Below are 13,208 nucleotides of genomic sequence, written 5' to 3' on the forward strand. Positions count from 1 at the left end.
TACATTAAAGTCAGCTGCACCGACAAGCCTCCCTCATCTCGCTTAGAAATTAGTCCAATTATATCATTCATATCTGAAGAGTTTGTTAAAAAAATTTGGTCTTACGTATTTGATGTTAAAATCTAGTATTTTTGTGTTGGTCAGTTTTTATTCAAAAATTCATATTTGTGTGAGTTGAGGCCGGCCTGTGTATTGAGAAAGCCACGAGCGCCACATGTGCAGAGCGGAATGCCCCTGGCAGCGGAGGACTTGTCGACAGCAGGGTGGCGTGTGTTCCAGATACGAGCCAGCTCCCCGGAGTCCATCCTGCCCACGTAATGACCCTGTACATACCTGCACGTGCGTCGCAGGTGTCGGTTCAATGTCGGGAACACGAGGCCCGCCAGAGAGTCCGTGGACTCGATCCATTAAGTGAACACGTTCGAACGCGAGCAAAAAGTATATTTCTGTATTGTTTATTATATGAATATGTTTTACTCTAGTAACATTTATTTTTAAATAAGTAACGAGGGTACTTTCTCTGTAAATGTATATAGCTCTTGTATGTGATTAAAAACTTCGAAACTTTAAAAGTTATAAACGATAATTATTGTTTCGTGACAATGCTTTGTAAAAAAGATTAGGTTAAATACTCAGTGTTAGAATTGCTGTAGAGATATTTTTACTATGTTTCTATGTATTTGTTGATGTGATGTTATTGAGAGTTCATTGCAAATGATTCTCGGACTGTTTGAACTTTCGAATTGTGTGTGAGCAAGAAAAAAGGAAATCAATTTTTTATTAAATATGGTATTATAATTGATTGTTTTCATGCAAATCTGAGAAGAGAACTGTTGTTTGCAGGAAGCTCTCGGAAGACCAGAGGTACAGTATTAGCACAGGGGCAGTAGATAGTGTTGAACAGGCACATAATAAAGCCCACATTGATTTGCACGTTGTTTGATGTCATTGCATCAGGAACAACCACGGGGTCACATGGCATGTTGCCGTTGTGAACTAGCGTTATGTTGGAGCGACTTGTAGTTGTAGTGTTGTAGGCCCTGAGAAGATACGAGAATGAAATTAATTAAATGTTGCGTAAAAAAAAGTCACACCTAAACGTAAGTGTACATCCATCTCCTCGCCTGCGTGATTAAAGAGCCTACTGTTGTGATGGTCGAAGCAGTTTGACCTGAGGAAGGGTTGTCGACGCAGTCTTACGCTGCTGCCATCACAATCCACTTCAAAGTTTCCCAGTATTAATATTTCACTCAGGGTTAGTTTCTATCCTACAAATATATCAACTTATTTGCAAGAAGTACTGATTAAAAATTGATAAAATTCTCACACTATGTTGCATAGCTCAGGTCTGGCTATTTCGCAGGTTCTATCTTTTTTCACAGATTTCAGGCCCTCAAAAGAATTCCTGGATTTTACATAATTTCATCAATAATACGTAGTGAGATTTTCATACACAATTTTTGTTGGACTTTCCCTGTAATTGTGTTAACATTTCATTAGGTACTGATTTTTACTGGAAACTATTCTATTAACCAAACACTACTATGTACTTTCAAAATGATTGTTTACATTTATGAATTTTAAAAAGTTACAAACATTTCCATTGCAGTTTGTTTGAAATTCAGTGCTTCCAACTGTCTTTCCAAACTATTTCTTACGTGGTAAAACGAGCATCACTGAACATACACAAAGACACAATATTTACAGGAATTTGGTTAAGTTGCTTTAAACTTATTTAATAATATAAGACCAGTAATCTACTGTTTATTTTTGTAATAACCAAATTTACAAATTATTTCTTGCATAACACATTAAAGTTTAAAGGGGGAAGATTAAATTTGAGCGTAGTTTTAGCATTCTCATCACCAAAGTTTTGTTTCAAGGCTGTATATTACCATAGCTCGAAAACAAAAGTAGGTTGTTTACATTAGCAAACGTAGCTGCTGTGACTACACGCAAGTAACATATAATAAATAAACTTCACACTGTTCACTTTCAACTTTTATTGTTCTGTCTATACTTTTCTGATGGTTTGCTATTGAATTCTGGCACATATTTCCCAAAGTGTGAGAGAAATGGCAAACCAGATTTTCCAACAATCTTAAGGTTTGCAAGAGCGATGTTGATTCTGTTGGATTTCGCTCTTCTCTCAGTGAAATTAAACAAGGTTATATTTATTTCTTATTTCTACCACTTTATTCACCATCTACATTTTGCACTGTTCTTATTTACACACCACACACATGTCCATTTCGCTTGTTCCTTTCTGTTGTTTTTTTTTCCCCCCCTTACCACCACAACATACCAAAACTTCCCAGAGAGAAACAAAACAAATGTTAAATTTAACTATTTAACAGATTCTCCCCTACAGTAATGTGTGTGTAGAGAGAGCATCCAGTGAATTGATACTCATAGAAAGAGCTTATCAGTCATCTTTGCAGTCACCAATGCATGCAATGCTAAATGCTTTGATGCACATATCTGTTAGGAAACAAAGGGGTAAATAATCACTCTTTTCAGATAGGATGAAAGTGAGATATCTTAAAAGCATGATTGAGTTGGGTTGCGGAAAACAGTATTTATTTCAGTTAAGTATTCCAGAGTAGCAGTTCACAACCATCATCATGACCACAATCCATTGGTTGGGAAGAAATAATTTTATGGACTTATGTATTGTTTCAAGAGTTTGTTTTAAAATTTTAAATCAAATATGTCTTGTCATGGTTGGACTATTTTTAATTTACCAATTTTATAGTAATAAATGTGAGTACATTTTTGGTAAAATTCCTGGTTAATATTTTGGTGTATGAGTTTTTAAAATTTTATTTAGATCATGAAGATTTCAGTTGGTTTATAGGATTTCTACTTTGTAAGGTTCCAGCATTTCCCACAATTTTTTAGTGCCGAGTCCAGGATTGAAAATTCACCCACCCTTCGAAGTAGTGCCGTTTTATTTTACATGAATTTTTTATTTTTGTGCATGCACAGTGGCAATGGCGCCTGTGTAGAATTAAATACAATGCATCAAATTGATAATGTGACCAATCAACAAACAATATTTTGCTCTTCCCTTAATAGCTATTGGCTTCCTTTATAGTGTATTTATCGCCTACGAGTCATTCCGTGTGAAATCACCAAGTTGAGGTTGCTCGACTATTTTTAAAAAAATTAATATTTTTACCACATATAACCTTATCAATGGGTAGTTCAAAACCATATTCATTTTATTTTTGTGTGCCACCATTTTCAGTAGAGGCTTGTATATCTTCCCAAGTGCGTGCTCTAACAGTGGTTTGCAGTGGTTTCAATAAAAGGTCATTGTTGACATTGTATTAAAGATAGAAGGTTCTGGTCTTCACTGAAGTAAAGTAAACATTGTATGGTTACCAAAAATGTCTAGAAATAAAGATATAATTTTGTTTAACCTTATGTGAAATGACCTTGAAATTTGTCAAAAATGTTATAAAAATTCCATTTTGAACATTTTTTTAAAGTGACTTGGAGTTGGAACCACAGGGCAAATATTTTTTTGCAATAAGTATGGATGGCAGACTTTCCAGAAAAAATGAGATAATGTGTGGGTTTAAACTCCTTCCTGGTTTTCTGTTGCATTAAACTTCTAAAATTTTCATTTTTTTGAGTTTTTCAAGGTCAAATATCTCAAAAGGGGGACCAGGTAAAATTTTTCTGTTTCCACGATTTAGTACACCTACTGGTACTTAACAAATTCTGCAAGTTTCATTTTGTGGTTCAAACAGGTGTAGAAGTTACAGGCTTTGAAACTTGGGTAAAAAGTTGCATTTTACGTAGAAAATAAAAATTAACAGTGGCTCATGTTCACATAGTCTTTTAGTGATTTTACCTTTAAGTTAAAACAATTTGTAGTGCTAATAATAAAAAACATAAAACTCACCCTATTACATTATCCAGATTTGCAAACCACAAAAAAAAATGTCAGCTGCAACAGATTTATTTTACAAGTTTGACCCGCAGATTCTGAGAGAGTTCTATATTTTTCTCTTCAGTTATATTAAATGTTCTACCTGTTATAGTAGTGAACTCTGTAGGTTTCAAAATGTCTAGAACATTCTTCATCTCCACCCATAAAACATCATCTTTTGTTTTACTGAAGCTTGTAGATGGACCACCTGGTGTGTAGAAGACCACCTTGATATCACTGTTTTCTTGAGAAACCTCACAAACTCTACCAATATACCATCTGTTATCATAAACACACACAACAATGTCGTTTACTGAGATGTCACTAATGTTAAAAACACCAGTAGTGCCATCAATTGGATATTCTTTGTGTTTCGTATCAAACGATGCTGAAATGATGCTGTATTGTATTGTTGATGTGTTCTTCGGTTTAAAACAATGTTGATCTCTAGTGCTTAAAATTCTTTTAGCATTATCAAACCTGCTTTTTAAGTGAAGATCTGCCTCCTGAACTTCTCTTTCTCCCACAAACACAAAATTTATTCCTTTTATGTTTTCCACACAAAATTGAAACATACTCATTGGTGTTATGATATGGCCTTCTTTCGGTCGCTGTAAACTTGTCTTAGCCACCAGTCGCTTGACAGTTCCACCAATACCATCACAAGGCCCCTTTCCATGACTTGTTGCAAAGAAATGCCACTCTGCTTCTAATCCAAAATCTTCTTTATGCTTGCACAAGTTAGAAAAATTGAACCTGTTCTTGTATTGAGCAGCCGATCCATCAGAAAAATAGGCAACTCGATTCAAATTAGGAATAAGGGACTTAACAAAGTGTATCAACTTTGTTTGGAATGTGTACACAGCAACTGTGTTATGATTCATACAGTCACTTATAACACAAAGGCTCTTAGTACACAAATTCTTAGCATCATCTCTGTAGTACACACAGAAGGGATGAATTGTGGCCTGAGAATTCATCCAATGATAACTCTGGATCTCATCTTGGATGATAAATGTATAGTTTTCTGAGAAATCCAGAATTATTACACATTCATCACTTTGTAGATTCTCTTTCTTACTTTTCAGAAATTGTGATTGACTCTGCGAGATGAAATGGTGTTTCTTCAATGCCATTAGTTTACTAACAAATTTCTCTTTGAATTCAGCATGTGGTTCTACTATCGTTACAAGGTTGCAATGGTCTGCTACTATCCACTGACTGTATGTGATATCGTCATCATCACTGACACCCTGCAATAGTTCATCTACTTTCAGGTTTCCTACTTCAGGACAATTTGGGCACTCTCCAAACATACAATCTTCACTATTTAAATCACACACAATATTTTCAAGAAGGACCTTCCAGTCATCTGTTTTTACTGCCATAGTCATTAGTTTGAAATTTTGGTGAATTGAACATACACAAACAGAATGAGTGCCACTAGCTCCTGCAAGGATGCACCACTTGGGACGCAGAATACAGAATGTAGAAAACCCAACCTTTACAGATTGATGCTCTTCTCTAAACTTTTGGTATAGTTCTTTTAAATTACACAGAATTAAACGTTTTTGCTTTAGTTCTTTCTTCCCATCATCAAGACGAACCGATTTTGTATCCTTCATTCCAGGACAGATTCTACTAACTTCATCGTTTTCATAAAATTGAACAACGAGATCTCTAGTTTCTTGAGGCAATTCTTTCCCTTTTTTCTTAGATGTGAGCTGTGGAATAACACCACGTTCCTTAACAATTTCACGTGTTCTTCTAACCAGATATTCGCTTACATCTAACTCATGTGCAGTTCTTTTCATTGACCAGCTTTTTGGCACTACACTAATGACTTGTATTTTCTCATTGTTGGATGTACAGGTCTTAATTCTTTTCTTGAGATTTTCAATATGAATTTCCATGTCTTTTATTGCAGTATCAGCTATTTCTTCATCATCCTCATCTTGAGACTCACAGGTGATGGTAAAAGTGTCGCTTCATTTTTTCTTAATTGCACAAGAAAATTTGCTCACAGTTCGTCTAACTTCTAGATGTTTTTTTGTATCACTAAGTTTAATAATTTTAGTTGGGGAAACTCCTAAAGCAGAGCCAGCTTGATTGATAGACTCTACAACAATTTCAGGTGCGGTGAATAGTTCTTCGTTATCACAGTTGCTAGTACTAGTACCTAAATTCCCCTCAACATTACTTGAAAGTTTTTTATGACAAGAGCAACAAACAGATTTGCCAGGAATCAGTGATGGCCATCTTTCAGACAACTCTACAGTTATTTCCCTTAACTGTTTTTTGATAACTTTTTTATGGTATGAAAATGGATCGCAACACGAATTTCCAAAAAGATGATTATACTTGTCCAGATATTTTTTTTCGTGGAAAGTACACACATTAACAATGTTATGTAACTTACTTCTTTTCTTAAGAAGGTCAATTTGCGATTTAGTGAAGTCTGATGATAATTTTAGGTAATACTTGCCATATGAATCATTTTCACAATCTTCATGTGTAAAAGTACCCAAAGAACACTCCATACTTCTGGTAGATAGTTCTACGTAGTCACTTTGAGACAGAAACTGCAGGTAACAACTAAGTAGCTCACTTCAATGCAGAATTGTAACACATACCAGCAATACTTGTGTGGAGCCAAATAAACAATATTAGAGTAGACAGCACATACAAAACCACAGAACACAAACACATTTTTACTCCTTGGCAGCAGACACAAGACTAAAGTGGTTGGCTGCAATGCACATATATTCAACTTGTCACAACTTGCTCTTTGGATGGTTACATCAGGTTTGCTTGTCACAACTTGTCCATTCATGCCTCCTTACAAAATGATTTATTTTTAACTTTCCATATGTTACAACTCAAAGCCTTATATTATATTTGCACTTCATAAGAAATAAAATAAACATTAATAACTGTTACACAATTTGATTACAGTCAAGTAATTAGAGCTAAAATATTACAACTTTTTACCTAAGTTTCAAAGCCTTTAACTTCTACACCTGTTTGAACCACAAAATGAAACTTGCAGAATTTGTTAAGTACCAGTAGGTGTACTAAATAGTGGAAACAGAAAAATTTTACCTGGTCCCCCTTTTGAGATATTTGACCTTGAAAAACTCAAAAAATGAAAATTTTAGAAGTTTAATGCAACAGAAAACCAGGAAGGAGTTTAAACCCACACATTATCTCATTTTTTCTGGAAAGTCTGCCATCCATACTTATTGCAAAAAAATATTTGCCCTGTGGTTCCAACTCCAAGTCACTTTAAAAAAATGTTCAAAATGAAATTTTTATAAAAATTTTGACAAATTTCAAGGTCATTTCACATAAGGTTAAAAAAAATTATATCTTTATTTCTAGACATTTTTGGTAACCATACAATGTTTACTTTACTTCAGTGAAGACCAGAACCTTCTATCTTTAATACAATGTCAACAATGACCTTTTATTGAAACCACTGCAAACCACTGTTAGAGCACGCACTTGGGAAGATAAACAAGCCTCTACTGAAAATGGTGGCACACAAAAATAAAATGAATATGGTTTTGAACTACCCATTGATAAGGTTATATGTGGTAAAAAAATTATTTTTTTTAAAAATAGTCGAGCAACTATTTAATTAAACATTTGGTGATTTCACACGGAATGACCCCTACGACACCCATTCGTTCAGTGTTCAGCCAAAGTATATTTTATACCATCCGGCATGTCAACAGTATCTCTGGAGAGAGAAGTTTTCAGGGTTAGTTTGCTTCACGCCAACTAGAATGACACGCAGGGCAGACATGCATTTAGTGAACAAGTGTCAGAAATGGGTAAATTGATGCATATACACAGCCCCTCTGCACCAATGACAATCCTGTGCCTCCTCGTGGCACCGCTGTTGGGGTGTGGTGGTGGCTATGCTGAGATGGGTAGCCCTAGCCTGGTCATAGCTGAAGCTCTAACACCTTTCCCGATTAGAGTATACGGCGTATTCCGTATCCTAGAAAGGGGGGAGGGCAATCCCTTATGAAGTAATGCTCTATCTGCTGCTCTGGATTAATGCAGATCTGTAAGTTGAATACTAAACTAGGTACCCTTAAAGGGCGCAGATTTGGGAGGGTGAGCTGGCCTTTGGGCCGGAAAACATTGACGGCAGTGAGGGGCACACTGGCTGGTGAACTTCCTGAATGGAATCTGACAAGCAGTGGTGTATAGCGAGTGGGCAGTTTAGCCACCTGCAAAACCAGTGGAATTTCTGTGAGTCCCCGGTGCAACCATTGGTGAATACCAAGAGGAGTGGAGTGATTGGCAGTTGGGGTCAACTGTACAGGTGTACAGCCAGAATCAAAGTTAGTTCAACGATCATTTACCACTCCGCTTTTATCATGAGCCCCAAGACAAAATATTTTGTGAGTGAAATTGGTTCATTTTTAAATAAACTAACAGATATATCTATTTGTCCCAACCAGTACATGAGGACAGTAATAGATTGTGCACAATATAATATTATTCTTGAAGGAAGTATTTATAATTATTTTAAGTTATGCTAGTCATGTGCTTTAAGAAATTTCTAGTTTAGCAATTGTGTTAGTAACAAATATATTTTTCTTGTACCATATTGTTTACCTATTAACCTACCAATCTCCAACATGTTACTTTCATTTGGAGAGTCTTGAATATCATCTGTCACAGGCAGTGGCGGATCCAAGGGGGGGCACCAGGGGCAAGTGCCCCCCCCCCCCTCCCGAAAAACCAGTTGTCTGCTACATTAATATTGCCGACAAAAATGTTTGTTTTTGAAACCAATAAAATATTTTAATATAATTAATGAATTTCTTGTAGATTCATAAAATCTGGTGATTGGATGTCTTGTGTAGTGTGAGTAGATTAAATACAAATTTAGTAATTTTAAGACATTTTTTCTGTGGCTATTCTGAAATCTTAGAGTGCCCCCTCCGAGGTGAACCTCTGGATCCGCCACTGGTCACAGGAGTCCTCAACAGATTGATGTATATAGGTCACAGTGGTATTAAACTTCTGGTTTTTTCTTAGCCACTGAGAGACAGCAGTGTTTCCTTCCTTTCATAGCATGTAGCTGCTCTCCTCTAGAGCCAGTCTATTCCATTCACCTCTTGGAGTTAGGTTGACAGGCGACAAACAAACACTCGCTTGAGTCTGCCGTCGCCCGGGTTCTCGTGTTCGAGATCCGGCGGGGTTCCTCGCGGGAAGGCTGGTTTATTACGTGAAACGTGTCCGGGAGGGCGCCAGGCTAGCGCGGTGATTAGCCACGAGGTGGGTCATGAGGTCCGAAAACCCCTGCGTGGCCCACTAGGAACGGTGGCGGTGGTGAAGATGTTAGGGATCCCTAATGCCTGTTGCCCCACTGGCCCTGCACAGCATAGGATGCTGATCCCTACTGGATTGGTGAGGTTCAGAAATAACGTACACGAGTCTGCTTCGCACTGTCGTATACATGTCGCGCACAGAGTGTGCGGAGTGGACGTTTAATTAACGTTGGCAATTACACTTGCGGTTACAGATACACTATTTCCCTATACAAAGTACAATATGATTACACTGGGCGCTCTGACGCGCCGTCACTAAAATTAAGCCCTCACGCCAGTCGAGGTTGAGGGGGAGAGTTTGATTGGAGTCGGCCAATCCCGTAATTTATTTGCAAACGACGATGCACGGCCCACCTGTGTGGACCGCGGCTCGCTATGAAATTAATTAAAGTCTTCAATTAGATGTGGCCAGTGCCTGTGCACTGTGCACTTCGGCAGTTAACTGAATGTCTGTTATTGCGGGAGTCGGCCCGTGCCATATATTGCCATGTCCCGCGTAATGCGTTGTGCGGGGAGTGTTATGTTTACGCGGCTGGGATAGGCCCTACACAGTAAAAGGACCGGGCGCACACGGGTAGTTGATTAGAAAAAGGTTTTGGTGCGTGACTTTATTTACCAGAATGAATTCAGTGTCGACTGTGGTTGATGGCTCCCCGTGGGACGCGCATCCGTCCCGGTCCGCGAATCGCTCGGTACTCGCATCTGGCCCTGGCAGGAGGGGAGGGGTGAGCATCCTCTCGCGCCAAGGTTTCTAAAGTTCCGTTATTCGTAAAATATTATATTAATAACAGAATGTAGGTGGCTCTAAATTCACACCTTAAAAATTAACAATTAACCTAATACATATATGTTTTGGAAATTAGATTTAACAAGTTTATATGAAATAAGTTTGAATAATCTGAGTCACACTGGAGACTGTTCGTCGCTTGATATACGGGTGGACCATGGCTAGGGGCGCATTCCGTTAGCGGGGTCGGATACTGGCGGTTGCAAGTCGGGCTTTAGGGTGGCCTTCGGTCGGACGACGTCAAGTCATATCAAGCTTTTAATCATTTCAACAATTAATTATACATGTTATACTCCTAAAATATACAAAATACTTGGTACATTAATACTGCACATGTGAGTGTTCACTTCCTTGAAACCAGTTTCATCCGCATGCCGTGCAAGTTCTTGAGCACCAGCTCCCCCACCAGCTCGGGGAACTGGTTCGTCGTGCTGCCCGGCAGCATCCTGAAGCTCCGCAGCACCTTGGACACTGTGGCCTTCATCTCCAGCATCGCGAACTTCTGGCCTGCATCCAAATTACTGTTATCAAGTACCGGTACTTAATTTGCAAAACAAGGCAATTTCTGTAAAATGTTCATATGTCTAATTATATATTTAGATAAACTGTAGTATTCAACCCAGGTGGCTTTAAAAATTATCATTCAACTACTTAAGACTGATATAAAATGTACACCAAAAATTATTATTTAGGTATGACGTCGCTTCCATAGCTCCCTCCGTCGCTTGGGCCATTGTTTTCCATTGCTGTTCCTCAAAGACTGTGTCCCCCCTCCCCCCTCTTTTGTTCACAAGTGTGTGCAGTGATACCAATTTCGTGTTAAATGCAGCGGAGAAACGGCCCCGCGGCCGATATATCGATAGCCGCCCACGTGGCTATCACTTGACATTTTCGTGTTCCTCCGCGGGGACGGGAGTATTAATCCGTCAGAATTAAATTTAAGTAATTACTGAATGAATTTTAAAATGTTTTGCAGTGTTATTGTGTTTTATAAATCAAACAGCTTATTATCCACTACGGGATTGGCCTGAAACGTATTTTGTTTCCTGCGCACTTTGCACGTCAACAACGGGTCTGGATGACTAAGGCTATTGCAGTCACGACGCAATACGAGACAGGAGGAATGCTCCGCCTGGCCTGGCTGTATCCCGCCACTGCATCCCGAGATTTGGCCAATACGCCAGGGAGCTGGCCTCTGCAGCACAGAGCCGCCCCCGCTCCAGGGAGCTGGCCTCTGCGCTGAAGACTGTCTTCACTATGTATCGTCAGGACCGTCACAGTTTGAATGTGTTTAATATTTGTTGAACACGTATTATTTGATTGGAAAATGGAAAAATGTACTGTTTCTTGTGATCATAAATAAAAAAGCAGAGTAGGTAAATACTTGCTAGAATTTTCGTAAATGATTATTTTGTTCAGAATCTTGCCTGATTATGTAATTTAATTGTTATCACATATTTAATTTCCGTATTTAATAGTTTAATTTTGCGAGAAATATTAAATTGAAATTGTAAAAAGAAATAGTAATCCTAGTTTATGAATCCGAGCCTGCAGATTATTAGTCCATGCATGTTACAGCTACACCACGCCACTGACATAACAATTGAACAAAAAATATGGGTTGAATACTATCTTTGATTAAAACTTTAACTCACATTTGCGGCAAAATTTACAACTTATTGCTATGCAGTCCTACCTTACAAAGCTTCCAAATAAATTAAAAACCGTGAACTTTACCCAACTTTTTATATGATACAGTTTTTATTTTTTAATTTACCTACTCCAACGTCAAAGAAGGGCACACCTACTACTAGCGCCGTTAGTTCGCGGGCCGCCGCGTGCTTCACTCCACCGCTGAGACGTGCCGAGGCAGATAGGCAGTTGCCAGGCCTGCCGAACTGACCGACCTCAGAGCGAAGCCGGAGAGGATGTCTGCGCCATTGCAGTGACAAGACGCTACCACATTGTGCTCGTGTGATGGTTTATTTCTTCAAAGGTGAGTGATGGGTTTATATACAGCATGTATTCGTCTAAGTTTGGGATAGCTTCCCAAAAGTCTCTTCTCGCCATTATGTAGTTTTTTTTGGGTGATATATTTTTATTTTATGTCTTCATGTGTTCTGTGCCAAAAGGCTCAGCTTTCGGGGCATCTGTTGATCTCATGTCTTAAGGGAAGCACCAACTTTTATTTAAATTGTAATATCAGCGAAGCACTGAAAATTTTGGACTAATGACTATTATAAACTGACAACTTTAACACTTAGTTTATTACACTAAACACATAATTTGCAAAGGGGCCCTTTTCTTCACCTGGCTGATATTGTTTTAACCACTGTCATTTCAAAATACAAAAAGAAACTCCCATAATAAAATAACGGTAAAGTATAGAGTATCAAATATTGTCTGTTTATTTTTATTTATTGAACAGTGAATCTTAGTAACTATAAAGACTCAGATCCGTTAAATAGATAGTAATTGTAACACGTTTCTCAACATCTGTAATGGTAGTAAGAGCTCAGCACTCAATAGAGGGACAGTTTATTGTAGGCGAGCCCTTGCACCAAATAAAAGTCTCTCAAAGAGCAGCCTACATTCCGTGCAAGCCTCCCTGGAAAATAACTTTGATTATTTGTAAAATTTACACTTTTTCTGTCAGAGTTAGTTACAAACAATAGTTTCAAACAATTACTCAAGCAGACCTGCAGATCATTGAAAGATATTCACTGCAACTTGTAAGCTTGCGGCTGCCCGCTCTTTCCACAGAACCACGAGCCGTGGATAAAGTTGGTCAATATTAAAATATTTTCATGATTTTTTTTGTATAATTTTTAAGTAAATGTATATTATTTTTATAACATTTAAAGTACTATCATGTATTTTTATTATTTTTCAAATTTTTTGATAACACGAATAACTGATTTTTATTTATAATCGTACCAGATATTGAATATTTAACTACATATAAGATACAAGCCCCTGAGGAAACTGCGGACCAGTAAGCCGGCGCCTACAGGCTGAGCGGGCCGCGCCGAAGAGTACAGAACACGAGCGTCCAACAGGTGACCATCCAGACATTTTCGTACATATTTTTTTGAATGGCGTAGTAAGAGTAAATCTTTGAAAAACTTAA

General features: G+C 38.0%; 2 protein-coding genes across 5 annotated transcripts in view; one reads left to right on the forward strand and one right to left on the reverse strand.

Moving 5' to 3' along the window:
- The window catches only part of LOC134535417 (transcription factor 20-like), a 36,068-nt gene extending 35,135 nt beyond the window's left edge, over positions 1-933 (forward strand). For all 4 annotated transcript variants that reach the window (XM_063374496.1, XM_063374497.1, XM_063374495.1 and 1 more), the window contains one exon: positions 280-933. In XM_063374496.1, coding sequence (XP_063230566.1) covers positions 280-318 — 39 coding nt within the window. In that variant the 3' untranslated portion in view covers positions 319-933. The remainder of the gene's footprint in view (positions 1-279) is intronic.
- Positions 934-9,406: 8,473 nt separating this feature from the next.
- Positions 9,407-13,208, reverse strand: part of LOC134535419 (cytochrome P450 4C1-like) — a 95,968-nt gene continuing 92,166 nt past the window's right edge. The window contains exon 13 of the mRNA XM_063374499.1: positions 9,407-10,585. Coding sequence (XP_063230569.1) covers positions 10,422-10,585 — 164 coding nt within the window. The 3' untranslated portion in view covers positions 9,407-10,421. The remainder of the gene's footprint in view (positions 10,586-13,208) is intronic.

The sequence above is a fragment of the Bacillus rossius genome, chromosome 8 (assembly GCF_032445375.1).
Source record: "Bacillus rossius redtenbacheri isolate Brsri chromosome 8, Brsri_v3, whole genome shotgun sequence".
Taxonomy (NCBI): Eukaryota; Metazoa; Arthropoda; class Insecta; order Phasmatodea; family Bacillidae; genus Bacillus; species Bacillus rossius.